Source organism: Maylandia zebra, linkage group LG6, assembly GCF_041146795.1.
Source record: "Maylandia zebra isolate NMK-2024a linkage group LG6, Mzebra_GT3a, whole genome shotgun sequence".
NCBI lineage: Eukaryota > Metazoa > Chordata > Actinopteri > Cichliformes > Cichlidae > Maylandia > Maylandia zebra.
The window spans coordinates 6,258,949-6,272,813 of record NC_135172.1 but is presented as its reverse complement, the minus strand read 5'-3'; the positions used below and the strand labels follow the sequence as shown (position 1 = coordinate 6,272,813).

General features: G+C 42.4%; 1 protein-coding gene across 1 annotated transcript in view; it reads left to right on the top strand.

Annotated features, from left to right (window-relative positions):
• The first annotated feature begins 11,121 nt into the window (after positions 1-11,121).
• Positions 11,122-13,865, top strand: part of gtpbp2b (GTP binding protein 2b) — a 32,771-nt gene continuing 30,027 nt past the window's right edge. Inside the window, exons 1-2 of the mRNA XM_014411384.4 lie at positions 11,122-11,518; positions 13,302-13,328. Coding sequence (XP_014266870.1) covers positions 11,330-11,518; positions 13,302-13,328 — 216 coding nt within the window. The 5' untranslated portion in view covers positions 11,122-11,329. The remainder of the gene's footprint in view (positions 11,519-13,301; positions 13,329-13,865) is intronic.

Sequence of the window (13,865 nt, the reverse complement as noted above, 5' to 3'; positions counted from 1 at the left end):
CTCCCTCTTTGTGCTGACAATCATCAAATATACAGTTGAAACCAGATATTTATGTACTCTTCAGATCAAAACACAAACACTTTTTTAATTGTAACGTCAAATCAGACTAAATGTTTATTTTTTTAGATTGATAAATATAAAAACATATTTGTTAACTTTAAGAGTAAAGAGAGAAACTATCTGTATTTCTTAATTGCAAATGGCACCAAATTGTATTCAAACTGAGCCACACTTATGGAGCTCCACAGTTCTTTTCCTGGTGTTTTGGTTGACATCTCTTGATTTTCCCATTTCAAAAAAACAGGCTCTGTGTTTTGCCTTATATGCATCCACAGCTGTGCCACCAGTTTACTCACATGGACTCTACTAACCTATCAGAAGCTTCTTCAGCTCAGAATGGAATCGTCTGGAGTTTCTTACTAATTAACAATAAACTTAATGTATATGTACTCCTAAATTTGATCAAAGTGATAAAAAATAGACAGCTCTGTCTCTCTTTATTCTGACATTTAACTAATTCAAAAGATATTTCAATATTTATCTAAAACAAAAGTTTACTCTAAATTGATGTTGTACAGTAAAAATGTTTTATGTTTTCTCCCTAAAGTGTAAATATCTGGTTACAAATGTGAATATCCCACAGATGCGGACTACAGCTTTCTTGGCTGTGCCACAATTTTCTCCAGCTAAACAAAAACAAAACTGAAGTAATAGTCTTTGGCGCCAAAGAAAAACGATTACAGGTCACCAGAGAACTTCAATCTATACATCTAAAAACCACAAACCAGGCGAGAAATTTGGGTGTAGTGATGGATGCAGACCTAAACTTAGAAAAACACATTAAGACAATAACAAAGTCAGCTTACTATCACCTCAAGAATATATCAAGGATAAAAGATCTGATGTCTCAACAGGACCTGGAAAAACTAGTCCATGCATTCATCTTTAGTAGGCTTGATTACTGTAACAGCATCTTTACAGGTCTACCTAAAAAATCAGTCAGACAACTACAGCTCATTCAGAACTCTGCTGCTCGAGTCCTCACTAAGACCAAAAAAGTGGACCACATCAGTCCAGCTCTGAGGTCCTTACACTGGCTGCCTGTCCGTCAGAGGATAGACTTTAAAGTCCTGATGCTGGTCTATAAAGCTCTGAATGGTTTAGGACCAAAATACATCAATGACCTCCTGACCCAGTATGAACCTTCCAGATCCCTCAGGTCATCTGGATCCGGTCTTTTATCAGTTCCCAGAGTCAGAACCAGACACGGAGAAGCTGCATTCAGCTTTTATGCTCCTTATATCTGGAACAAACTCCCAGAAAGCCTCAGATCAGCTGAAACACTCAGTTTATTTAAATCCAGGTTGAAGACTCACCTGTTCTCAGCTGCATTTGAATAAAGCACCAAATCCACACTTTAAGCTTAAATTTCAAAACTTACATTTAACTACTGATTTTATCTACTGTTCTGATTTTATCTGTTTTGATTTTATATACTGTTTTGTTTGTTTGTTTGTTTGTTTGTTTGTTTGTTTGTTAATTAGTTAGTTAGTTTATTTGCTTGTTTTAATCAATTTTAAATCATGCTTTTTATTTGTTCTTGTTTCTAATGTCTCTGTAAAGCACTTTGAATCACCTTGTTGTTGAATTGTGCTATACAAATAAACTTGCCTTGCCTTGCCTTGCCTTGCTGCCTCAAAGCACACTGTGCGCTGTCTATCTTGCGTGCTGCACAATATCGTTTATTATTTAGTAACTATTGATATCTATGACTAGCTAGTTTATTGTGATGGTGCTTTTTTTTTATTTTATTATTATGTTGCTCTTTGTTGTTTGCTGTCTCCCCTGTTTTTTTTGTTTTTCTTTCTCTCCATACAGGTGACCCAGGAGTTTTTTTTTTTGTTTTGTTTTGTTTTGTTTTTCTCTCTTCCCCCCCTTCTCACCGTCTCTTCTCCCCTTTGGTTTTCTTTCTTCCTCTCCCCCTCTTTCTTTCATTCATTCCCCCTGTCCTATTAAAAAAAAAAAAAAAAAAAAAAGGATGACAAAGGATGAACTGAAGCTCCGCCATCACGTGATGTCACATGCTGCTGTTTCTGATGTCACTTCCAAAAACAAAAAAAACAAAAAAAAAAAAACAAACAAATGTGAATATCCTGCTGTGTACTGAAATCCCTCTTGTTTTGCATAGAAATATACTGAACAACATACAAAGCATAATATATAAAATAACATTTACCTGAGTTTTTTCTTTGAAAGAAGCCTCTAATGTCCATTCTTATATTTCAGTACATAACTGAAACCGATTTAGTCGGGAGGGTAAGAACTGAAAATATGAAATAAACACACGTAAGCTAAGACTCTAAAAAAATAGCATTTGTTCGGCTTTTCATTTCGCCATTTGTTGATTCACTTGAAGAGCGAGTAACGTAATATTGGTCAAGTGATCAGTTTGATATCAATCTTTCGTGATGCACCGTCATATTTACATTATTTGTACGGTATGAATGATTTTCTTTGGTAACTGGTCAAACTTAAGCTCTCCTTAGTATGGCTGGCTCCGTTTCTCCAACAGCGCACACAGGCAGCAGCTGCCCCGCCCCCTCGCTCAGTCACTTAGTGCCTGAGCTCGGATCATACCAATATCAGGGGGGATTCACGCACAGTCGTAAATTCCCACAGTGTGCACTATGTGCTTCGAATATTGTGTGTACTTTTTGTTTTATACAGTTGTCAGCCAGACATCTAACTATGAAAAAATTACACTCCAAAAGACCCCGGGCTTCTGACAAAACAACCCGGGCTTAAGCCCAGTAAGCCACCCCCACGCTCCGCCCCTGGGCAGACTGCGGTAAAGTGAGCCGTCATTTGTGAGCCGCGGTCAAGCCAGCCGCCTCCTATCCGCCGCATAAATTTTTACACCAGTCTTTACGGTAGCGCCTTTTCGCTTTATATCCTGATTGAAAGCCTAGACTCGCGCACACATGCACGCGCGTGAACAGTCACACGCACGCGCGCACACAAATTACAATGGAACAGCCCAATACAGCCATCGTGACAGTCTGGTTGCATATTCAAAAATTCATTAAAAATCATTCTTAAAAGTTGATGCCAAGCTTTCAACACAATCCTCTTCTCGGACACCTACTTTACCTCTGGGCCAGGTTTTACCCAGATTTACTGTAATATTACTCAGAAATCACAGTAAACTCATATTCAGTGCAATACAGTCAATGCACTACAATTATGTTTATTTCAAAAATTCATTAAAAGTCATCCTGAATAGTTGAGGTCCAACTTTCAACACATCCCTCCTCTGGGACACCTACTGTACCTGTGTGCCAATTTTCATCCAGATTTACTGTAGAATTCCTCAGAAATTAAAGGGTACTTGTATTCAATGCAATACAGTCAATACAATAGAATTATGTCAATTTTCAGAAATTCATTAAAAATCATCCTGAGTAGTTGATGTCCAACTTTCAACACATCCCCCCTCTGGGACACCTACTGTACCTGTGTGCCAAGTTTCAGCCAGATTTACTGTAGAATTCCTCAGAAATTAATGGAAACATTTATTCAATCTAATACAGCCAATGCACTACAATTGTGTCAATTTTCAAAAATTCATTAAAAATCATCCTGAGTAGTTGATGTACAACTTTTAACACATCCCTTCTCTGGGACACCTACTGTACCTGTGTGCCAAGTTTCATCCAGATTTACTGTAGAACTCCTCAGAAATTAATGGAAACATTTATTCAATTCAATACAGTCAATACACTACAATTATGGAAATTTCAAAAATTCATTAAAAATCATCCATAATAGTTGAGGTCCAACTTTCAACACTTTCTTACTCTGGGCGTCCTACCGTACCTCTGGGCCAAGTTACATCTCAATTCACTGTAATCTTTATCAAAAATTGAAAGAACAATTATATGTCAATGCTGGATGTGTGTCCTTTCAAAGTGACACTAAATAACAGAACTCAGGCACATCAGGGAATAATCCAAAAGGCGGATTTATTAAACAAAAACAACATACAAAATATCTCTAACCCATACTACATAACCTAAAAAGAAACAAAGGGACACTTAGAAGCACAAGGAAACAATACTGAAAGGGCAAGAGACACAGTCCAAACACAATCCACAACTAAAATGCCAAAAGAACAAGTCATCCCACATAGCAGACGGGTCTTGCCTGGATCTGGTGTCAAGCCGGCACTGCTGGCTGACTTCTGGCATGGTAAGATGGCACTGTTTATGTGATGGCATGCCACATTTGGCCTGATTGGGTGAATGTGACATGTTGTATAGAGCACTTTGAGTAATATGGGTGAGTAAAAAAGTGCTGTATAAGAATCAGTCCATTCACTGTCTGAACAGAGTTTCGTCATGTCACTTTTGCACTATTATGTTCCAGCACATGTTGTTATTACATGGCTTACATGGCTAAGGTACACATTAGGCTGACATCTGGGGCCAGAGCTGAAACTGTTCTGGGCCAGCACAGGGCCAGCAGTGTGTCTGCAACTGGCCTTGTGCTGGCTCATGTGTGGGCCACCTCTGGTAAACCAGATCTGGGCCACCATAGGGCCGTCATTCTTTGCGGTACGCAGGCCATGTGTAAGCACATTGTGTGGGACAGATCCAGGCCATACCAATTTTGCTATGTGGGAGGAATTATGTAAAAATAGAAACATCATAAAAATGAAAATGAACATAAAGTAAAATGTACTGAAAAGAACATCAGCATGGCCATCATTATTTGCTTGGAAAGTCTAAAGTTCCATGGCTTTGAACAGCCAGAGAACGCAATGCCCAGCTTAGAATGACTAAAAGTAACTTCTTTTAACATTCTGTCATTCTGCTTCTATATCAAACATCCACTAAAAATAGTCATTTGAAAAAAAATATTTGCCACTTTTCATCAGATTGGGTTCCTCTGTTTATAGCAATTTTTAGAAAAGAACCCAATACCTTTGTCACTATACAGTTGTACAGTGAGATACAGAGCATCTCCTACTCATTGCAAACATGCTGGGAGGGTGGCTCTATCCGCCTTAGTGCAGCTGCTGTACCATACTGTGATGCAGTAAGTTAGTAGGCTCTCAATGGGCGAGTGGTGGAAGGGTGAGCTGTAGTCCACAAAGAGCATTCTGGCGTAGCTCTGCCGCTGTTCTAGGTGACTCAGCACCGAGTGGAGGGTGATGGCATCTTCTGTGAATCTGTTTGCACGGTATGCAAACTGGTGGGGGTCGAATTCTGGGGGGAGGTAATCCTTGGTGTGCTGAAGGACTAGTCTCTCAAAGCATTTCATGATTACCGGTGTGAGGGCCACAGGGCAATAATAGTTCAGGCTGGTGATGGGAGACTTCTTTGGCACTGGGATGATTGTGGCTGATTTTAGACAGGATGGGATGGCTGCTTCATCCAGTGAGAGGTTGAAGATTCTGGTGGAGATGAGGGTGAGCTGGTGGGAACATGGTCTTAGCACTTTACCACGTATTCCGTCTGGACGCCTTCCTGGGGTTCACTGCTAGGAACACTCATCTGACATCGTGCTCCGTTACAGTGAATGAAGCGGTGCAGGAACCAGGTGAGGATGAGGATGGGAGCAGGGCTGAGGCAGATGAATGCTGCTGTTGTGGTGTTTCAAAGCGGGCAAAGAAGCTGTTTATGTCCTCTGCTAGCTGCACACTCAGGTTTTCTGTTTTCACAGTTCTGCCTCTGTGGTTTATGATGTCTATTATTCCATGCCATGTGTTGTTGCTGGACAGGTGGGACCCCTTTTCAGGTCAGCTCGAGCAGACCTGTACAGAGCTCTGTCAACAGACCTACAGGGAGTGCAGAATTATTAGGCAAGTTGTATTTTTGAGGAATAATTTTATTATTGAACAACAACCATGTTCTCAATGAACCCAAAAGACTCATTAATATCAAAGCTGAATGTTTTTGGAAGTAGTTTTTATTTTTTTTTTGTTTTAGTTATTTTAGGGGGATATCTGTGTGTGCAGGTGACTATTACTGTGCATAATTATTAGGCAACTTCACAAAAAACAAATATATACCCATTTCAATTATTTATTTTTACCAGTGAAACCAATATAACATCTCCACATTCACAAATATACATCTCAGAATCAGAATCAGAATCAGAATCAGAATCGTGTTTATTGGCCAAGTACTGTATATGTGCAGACACATACAGGGAATTTGGTTCCGGTAGATGGTGGCTCTCAAGCACAGCAATGTAAATCTCACACACACACACACAAGTGTCTATATATACACATTACACATACATACACAAAGCTATGTAAACCAACTATAAATAACGAATCTAACCTTATATACATAAAATACAGAAATGAATGAGGTGGAATGAATACTACAAAATGTACATAAGGTGCAGTTGCAGTCTGGCAGTGGGAGCAGTGTGACAGGTCAACTGTTAAGAAGGGAGATGGCGAGGGGAAAGAAGCTGTTCCTGTGTCGGGTAGTCCTGGTCTGCAGGCTTCTGTACCGTCTGCCAGAGGGCAGCAGATCAAAAAGTCTGTGTGCAGGGTGTGAGGGGTCTGCGATGATTTTCCCTGCCCGTTTCCTGGTTCTTGAGAGGTACAGATCCTGGATGGAGGGCAGGGGGGGCGCCGATGATCCTTTCTGCTGCCCGTACAGTCTGCTGCAGTCTGTTCCTGTCCTGTTTAGTGGCTGCTCCATACCAGACTGTGATGGAGGAGCACAGGACAGACTCAATGACCGCAGTGTAGAACTGGATCAGCAGCTCCTGTGGAAGACTGTACTTCCCCAGTTGTCTCAGGAAGTACATTCTCTGCTGGGTCTTTTTGAGGATGGAGTTGATGTTGGTCTCCCACTTCAGGTCCTGGGAGATGGTTGTACCCAGGAACTTGAAGATCTTCACAGTCGACACAGGGCTGTCTGATATGGTGAGGGGGAGCAGAGTTGAGGGATGTCTCCTGAAGTCCACTGTCATCTCTACAGTCTTAAGAGTGTTCAGCTCCAGATTGTGCTGACTGCACCAGAGTACCAGCCGCTCAACTTCCTGCCGGTATGCAGACTCATCACCATCTTGAATGAGGCCAATGACAGTGGTGTCATCTGCAAACTTTAGGAGTTTGACAGCAGAGTTATTGGAGGTGCAGTCGTTAGTGTAGAGGGAGAACAGTAGTGGTGAGAGGACACATCCTTGAGGGCACCAATACTGAGGGACCGGGTTTCAGAGGTGATCTCCCCCAGCCTCACTTGTTGCTTTCTGTCTGTCAGGAAGCTGGTGATCCACTGACAGGTAGCTGGTGACACGCTGAGCTGGGAGAGTTTGGAGGAAAGAAGTTCAGGCACAATGGTGTTAAAAGCCGAACTAAAGTCCACAAACAGGACCCTGGCATAAGTTCCCGGGCGGTCAAGGTGTTGCAGGATGTAATGCAGCCCCGTGTTCACTGCATCATCCACTGACCTGTTTGCCCGGTAGGCAAACTGCAGAGGGTCCAGCTGGTGGCCTGTAATGTCTTTCAGATGGGCTAACACCAGTCGTTCGAAGGATTTCATGACCACAGACGTCAAGGCGACAGGTCTGTAGTCATCCAGTCCTGTGATGGTGGGTTTCTTGGGAACAGGGATGATGGTGGAGCGTTTGAAGCAGGAGGGAACTTCACACAGCTCCAGGGATCTGTTGAAGATGCGAGTAAAGATGGGAGCCAGCTGTTCAGCACAGGTTTTGAGGCAGGAGGGTGAGACACCGTCTGGTCCGGGGGCTTTCCTGGGCTTCTGTTTCTGGAATAGTCGGCTCACATCCTGAGTGTGTATTCTTAGTTTCAGGGAGGAGGAAAGGGGGGTGAGAGGTGTGGTGGAGGTCGTTGAGTCTGGGTTGGAGAGGGTGGTGGTGGTCGTTGAGTCTGGATTGGGGAGGGTGGGGGTGGTCGTTGAGTCTTGATTGGGGAGGGGCAGGGTGAAGGGGGGAGAGGTGGAAGGTGTGTTGGGGGTCAATGTCTGAAGCAATGTCCCTGGGGAGGGGAGGGTGGGGCGTGGGAGTCTGTCCGTCTCAAACCTGCAATAGAAAGTGTTTAACTCGTTGGCCAGGTCTTTGTTTGCTTCAATAGTGGGTGGGGGGCGTCTGTAGCTGGTGATTTCCTGCAGGCCCCTCCACACTGACGCAGGGTCGTTGGCTGAGAGCCGTTCTTCCAGCTTCTGGGAGTAGATCCTTTTAGCTGCTTTGATCTCCTTGGTCAGTGTGTTCCTGGCTTGCTTGTACAGGGCCCTGTCACCACTTCTGTAGGCGTCCTCCTTGGCCTTGCGAAGATGTTGGAGTTTAGGAGTGAACCATGGTTTATTGTTGTTGTATGTGCAAAAGGTCTTTGTTGGCACACACGCGTCTTCACAGAAACTGATGTATGATGTCACAGTGTCCGTGAGCTCATCTAGGTTCTCAGATGCAGCTTCAAAAACAGTCCAATCAGTGGAGTCAAAACAGTCCTGCAGTTCCTGCTTTGCTGCGTTAGTCCACTTCTTCACAGTTTTGACTACAGGCTTGGCACGTTTGAGTTTTTGCCTATAAACTGGAATAAGATGGACCATGCAGTGATCAGAATGTCCCAAAGCTGCCCGGGGCACAGAGCGATAGGCATCTTTTAGAGTGGTGTAGCAGTGATCCAGTATGATGTTGTCCCTGGTGGGGCAGTCTATATGCTGTCTGTATTTAGGGAGTTCGTAGTTTAGGTTTGCTCTGTTAAAATCCCCAAGAATAATTGTAAAGGAATCTGGGAATTTCCTCTCCAGGGTAGTAATCTGGTCAGCCAGCTCGCACAGTGCGTTGTTCGCGTTGGCCTGTGGAGGGATGTAAACTCCGACCAGCATGAAGGAAGAAAACTCCCGCGGTGAATAAAAAGGTTTACAGTTGATGAGAAAACTTTCCAAGTGTGGGCTGCAGTGTTTCTGTAACACTGTGACATCAGTACACCAACCTTCATTAATGTAGAAGCAGACTCCACCACCCTTTGTTTTCCCTGAGAGCTCTGTTTCGCGGTCCGCCCGGTGAAGTTGGAAGCCCGGCAGATTTAAGACAGCGTCTGGGACTCGCTCACTGAGCCAGGTTTCAGTGAAGCAGAGGGCAGCAGAGCGTGCAAAGTCCTTGTTAGTCCGGTTTAAGAGCAGTAATTCGTCGACTTTGTTTGGAAGAGAGCGGAGATTCGCGAGGTGAATGGAGGGGAGTGCCGTGCGGAATCCTCGCCGACATTCAAAAACAAAACAACAACAAATCAGCGACCAATATAGCCACCTTTCTTTGCAAGGACACTCAAAAGCCTGCCATCCATGGATTCTGTCAGTGTTTTGATCTGTTCACCATCAACATTGCATGCAGCAGCAACCACAGCCTCCCAGACACTGTTCAGAGAGGTGTACTGTTTTCCCTCCTTGTAAATCTCACATTTGATGATGGACCACAGGTTCTCAATGGGGTTCAGATCATGTGAACAAGGTGGCCATGTCATTAGTTTTTCTTCTTTTATACCCTTTCTTGCCAGCCACGCTGTGGAGTACTTGGACGCGTGTGATGGAGCATTGTCCTGCATGAAAATCATGTTTTTCTTGAAGGATGCAGACTTCTTCCTGTACCACTGCTTGAAGAAGGTGTCTTCCAGAAACTGGCAGTAGGACTGGGAGTTGAGCTTGACTCCATCCTCAACCCGAAAAGGCCCCACAAGCTCATCTTTAATGATACCAGCCCAAACCAGTACTCCACCTCCACCTTGCTGGCGTCTGAGTCAGACTGGAGCTATCTGCCCTTTACCAATCCAGCCACGGGCCCATCCATCTGGCCCATCAAGACTCACTCTCATTTCATCAGTCCATAAAACCTTAGAAAAATTAGTCTTGAGATATTTCTTGGCCCAGTCTTGACGTTTCAGCTTGTGTGTCTTGTTCAGTGGTGGTCGTCTTTCAGCCTTTCTTGCACTGAACATAAGTTCCCTGCAATTTCTGAAGAATATTACAGTAAATCTGGCTGAAACTTGGCCCAGACGTACAGCAGGTTTCCCGGAGGAGGGATGTGTTGAAAGTTGGACCTCAACTACTCAGGATGATTTTTAATGAATTTCTGAAATTTCCATAATTGTAGTGTATTGGCCGACTGCATTGGATACAAGTACCCTTTAATTTCTGAGGAATTCTACAGTAAATCTGGCTGAAACCTGGCACACAGGTACAGTAGGTGTCCTAGAGGGGGATGTGTTGAAAGTTGTACATCAACTACTCAGGATGATTTTTAATGAATTTTTGAAAATTGACATAATTGTAGTGTATTGGCCGACTGCATTGGATACAAGTACCCTTTAATTTCTGAGGAATTCTACAGTAAATCTGGCTGAAACTTGGCACACAGGTACAGTAGGTGTCCCAGAGGGGGGATGTGTTGAAAGTTGTACATCAACTACTCAGGATGATTTTTAATGAATTTCTGACATTTCCATAATTGTATTGACTGTATCGGGACGTTACATTGTAATTTGTGCGCGCGCATGCGCGCGCGACTGTTCGCGCGCGTGCACGTGTGCGCGGGTATAGGCTTTCAATCGGCACATAAAGCGAAAAGGCGCTACCGTAAAGACTGGTGTAAAAGCGCAAGGAAATTTATGCGGCGGATAGGAGGCGGCTGGCTTGACCGCGGCTCACAAATGACGGCTCACTTTACCGCGGTACAGGCAGGGATGACACCAAACAGAGGGAGCACAAACGAAACCCTGGGAAACCAAAACACAACAGCATAATACATAACAATATCAAAAGAAAAAGTACAACAACCAAAAACACTGGGTCACCGACCCAGGACCATGATATTTATTTTCCTTCATGCTTCTCTTTTGGAATTCTGCTCATATATCATCTCTTTTACCTTTATTAGAGTAACGGACTTAAGGAAAAAATTCTGTCCAGTGCTATGGACTGTTTTACCCCAGCAACTATCTGATAAGCTTTCAAAATATACAATAAATTTAAAAAAAGTACACAAGTTACACTATAACATTAAACAAACAATGAATTTATTTTGAAGTTTAGGTTCGTTTCTGGTTACGCCCACTGAAATATTTTGAAAGTTGCAGCCGGAAACGTGAGTAGATTTGCCAACTGTTGTGGGGATGCTGAGGAGAGAGCATCCTTCACTGTAGGTTTTCACACACACAGGCCGTGTGTTTTATACGCTGTGATGTTACAACGCCGAGCAGTGTTACATTTTACTTGACTGCCGTGAGTTGCTCTTACACGGAAAACTACGCTTTCAAGCTAAGCTAGGAGCTAACACTCCAAGATTAGCGATGGTGGATTTGTCCGAAGGTGGTGCAGTGTCAGTCGGACACAACAGAGACAGACAGGGATCAGGTTCGGGTAATAATGATAGGATAACGTCGAAGAAGTCGCGAACGAGAAGAGGCAAAAGAGGAAAGAGAAGGAGGAACAAAAAGAACAACAGGAACAAAACGCCACCGCCGTATTTACCACCGGAGGTAGCTACCCTTCTATAGCCTGGGCATGATTATGGGACCTCCAGCCCGCTAAGCTAGCTAGTGATACTGTAGCAAACCATAGTCGAGCGCAGGTTATTTGCGGCTACACTTTGTTTACACCATACAGCTACCTATAACATGGCGGAAAATACTCTTATATGACCTTGATTTTACACAACAATATTTTACCGCTGTCTGGTTTGAAGGAAACTCATTCCACACGCAGAGGCCAGAGATTTTGACGCATTCTCATAAAGTGAAGTGAAGAATTCAGCAATACTAATTCAGCAAAATAATCTGTGTTTTTTTCTACATTTTTATAATAGTCAAATACGTTTTAGCTCGACTGGAGCAAAGTTAAGAATGGTGGGAGATATATGGAATAGCAAACCGTTGAGAAAACATATTAAAATGAAGTACGCAGTGCAAAGGCAATTGACTAGTAATTGAGATACTAATCCACTTAATAAAGGAAGTGGCCTGAGCAATCCATTAGATTGTGATTAATCACAATGTAATTTATCGCAGGAAACTGAAATTGCAGGAGGATTTCACTAAATCAGTGGCTCAAGAGTTGGCAGTTCGTCTTGTAATTGGAAGGTTGTTGGTTCAAGCCCCGGCTTGGACAGTCTTGGTTGTTGTGTCCTTGGGCAAGACACTTCACCACTGGTGTTGGCCAGAGGGGCCGATGGCGCAATATGGCAGCCTCCCTTCTGTCAATCTGCCCCAGGGCAGCTGTGGCTCCACTGTAGCTTGCCTCCACCAGTGTGTGAATGATTAGTGGAGTTGTAAAGCGCTTTGGGGGTCTCGAAAAGCGCTATATAAATGCAATCCATTATTATTATTAAATCCGGTTGGCAGAAAAGGGCATGCAGTAGGAGGGGCCACATAAGTATGTTTAGCTAAAAGTATGTTTTCTTAACACAGTGATATGTAACAGCACATCTGGAAACCTGACTGTAGTAATAGTGTTTGTTTAGAGTTGATGCTTCACTTAAATAAATACATTAGCAAGATTTTAATGAGAATACACACACACATATATGAATACATCCAGAATACATACATTACTAGATTAATGAAAAGTGTGCGAAGAGAAACTAAGAAAATGGCCCAAAAAATGTCAGGCCCTGAAAAGTTGAAAAAGCAGAATTTGAGGTTGTCCACTAAATCTTGAAAAAAGCAGATCGATGTAGTTAAATCATTTTGTTTCTTAGTTTTTGTCTGTATGTCTAATACAGAGAAAGATCCAAGATGTAAGGAGTATATAAAGAGTAATCTGCCCTCCAATAAGTAGAATACAGCATATAAATATGACAAATTGCAGATTCAGAGATATATGTATGTGTTTTTCTGACTGTATAAGATGACAAACAAATACAAAGAAAACCTTTCAAACATGAAAACACATTAAGTCAATACATATGCTAAGACCTATACTATGAAACTGACAACAGCATGTTGTAGGTAAACAAGTAGTTGAGACACAATTCTGCTGCTATATGCTATATACCTGCTGTTGAGAAACACACCCACAGTGACCTCTCTGGGTGGCGACTTCTAGTGTTTTAGTTCATCCTGGCAGTGATGAATGACGGCTGAGTGTCTCTGTTACCAACATTCTGGGGAGTTGAACACTTTCTTCTGGATTTGAAAATTGAAAAACTGTTGCCAGGGTGGCAACATACCTTTGACTACATGATCTATGTTATAGTTAGAACAGTTTTGTTCATATCATTAATGTGTTAACTAACCTTATCCCTACATTTCTCTACATTTCCAGGCTGAAGAAGGGAACATTGAATATAAGGTAACTAACCTTCTGTTTCTTATCCAAATTATAGAATAGAATAGAATTAAACTTTATTGCCATTGCACATGTCACAGGTACAGGGCAACGAAATGCAGTTTGCATCCATCCAGAAGTGTTTTAGTGATATAGATATATTACAATATATATTAGCAATGATATAGATATGTGAGTATATTACAGAAATGGGTCTATTACGGTATGTAATATGTACACGGTATGAAGTATGTTATGAATATGCTATAACTATAAGTATGTACAGGCTATGAACAGGATATAAATATGAAAAAAAAACTATACAGAAATATGAGATATACAGCTATACAGAAATGTGAACTATGCAAGTTGTAAACACTTGTAGAATTAAAAATTATCGTATGATTATTTACACAGAACTATGCAGTAGTGCAGTTAAGACGCTATATAAAGTGCTAGTGGTTGTGAGTGGTGGTTCAGTCCATGTTATTATTGTGTGTTTGAGGGTACAGTTGTCCATTGTGTGTGTATGTAGGTGGTTGTGGGTGTGTGTATGTCCAG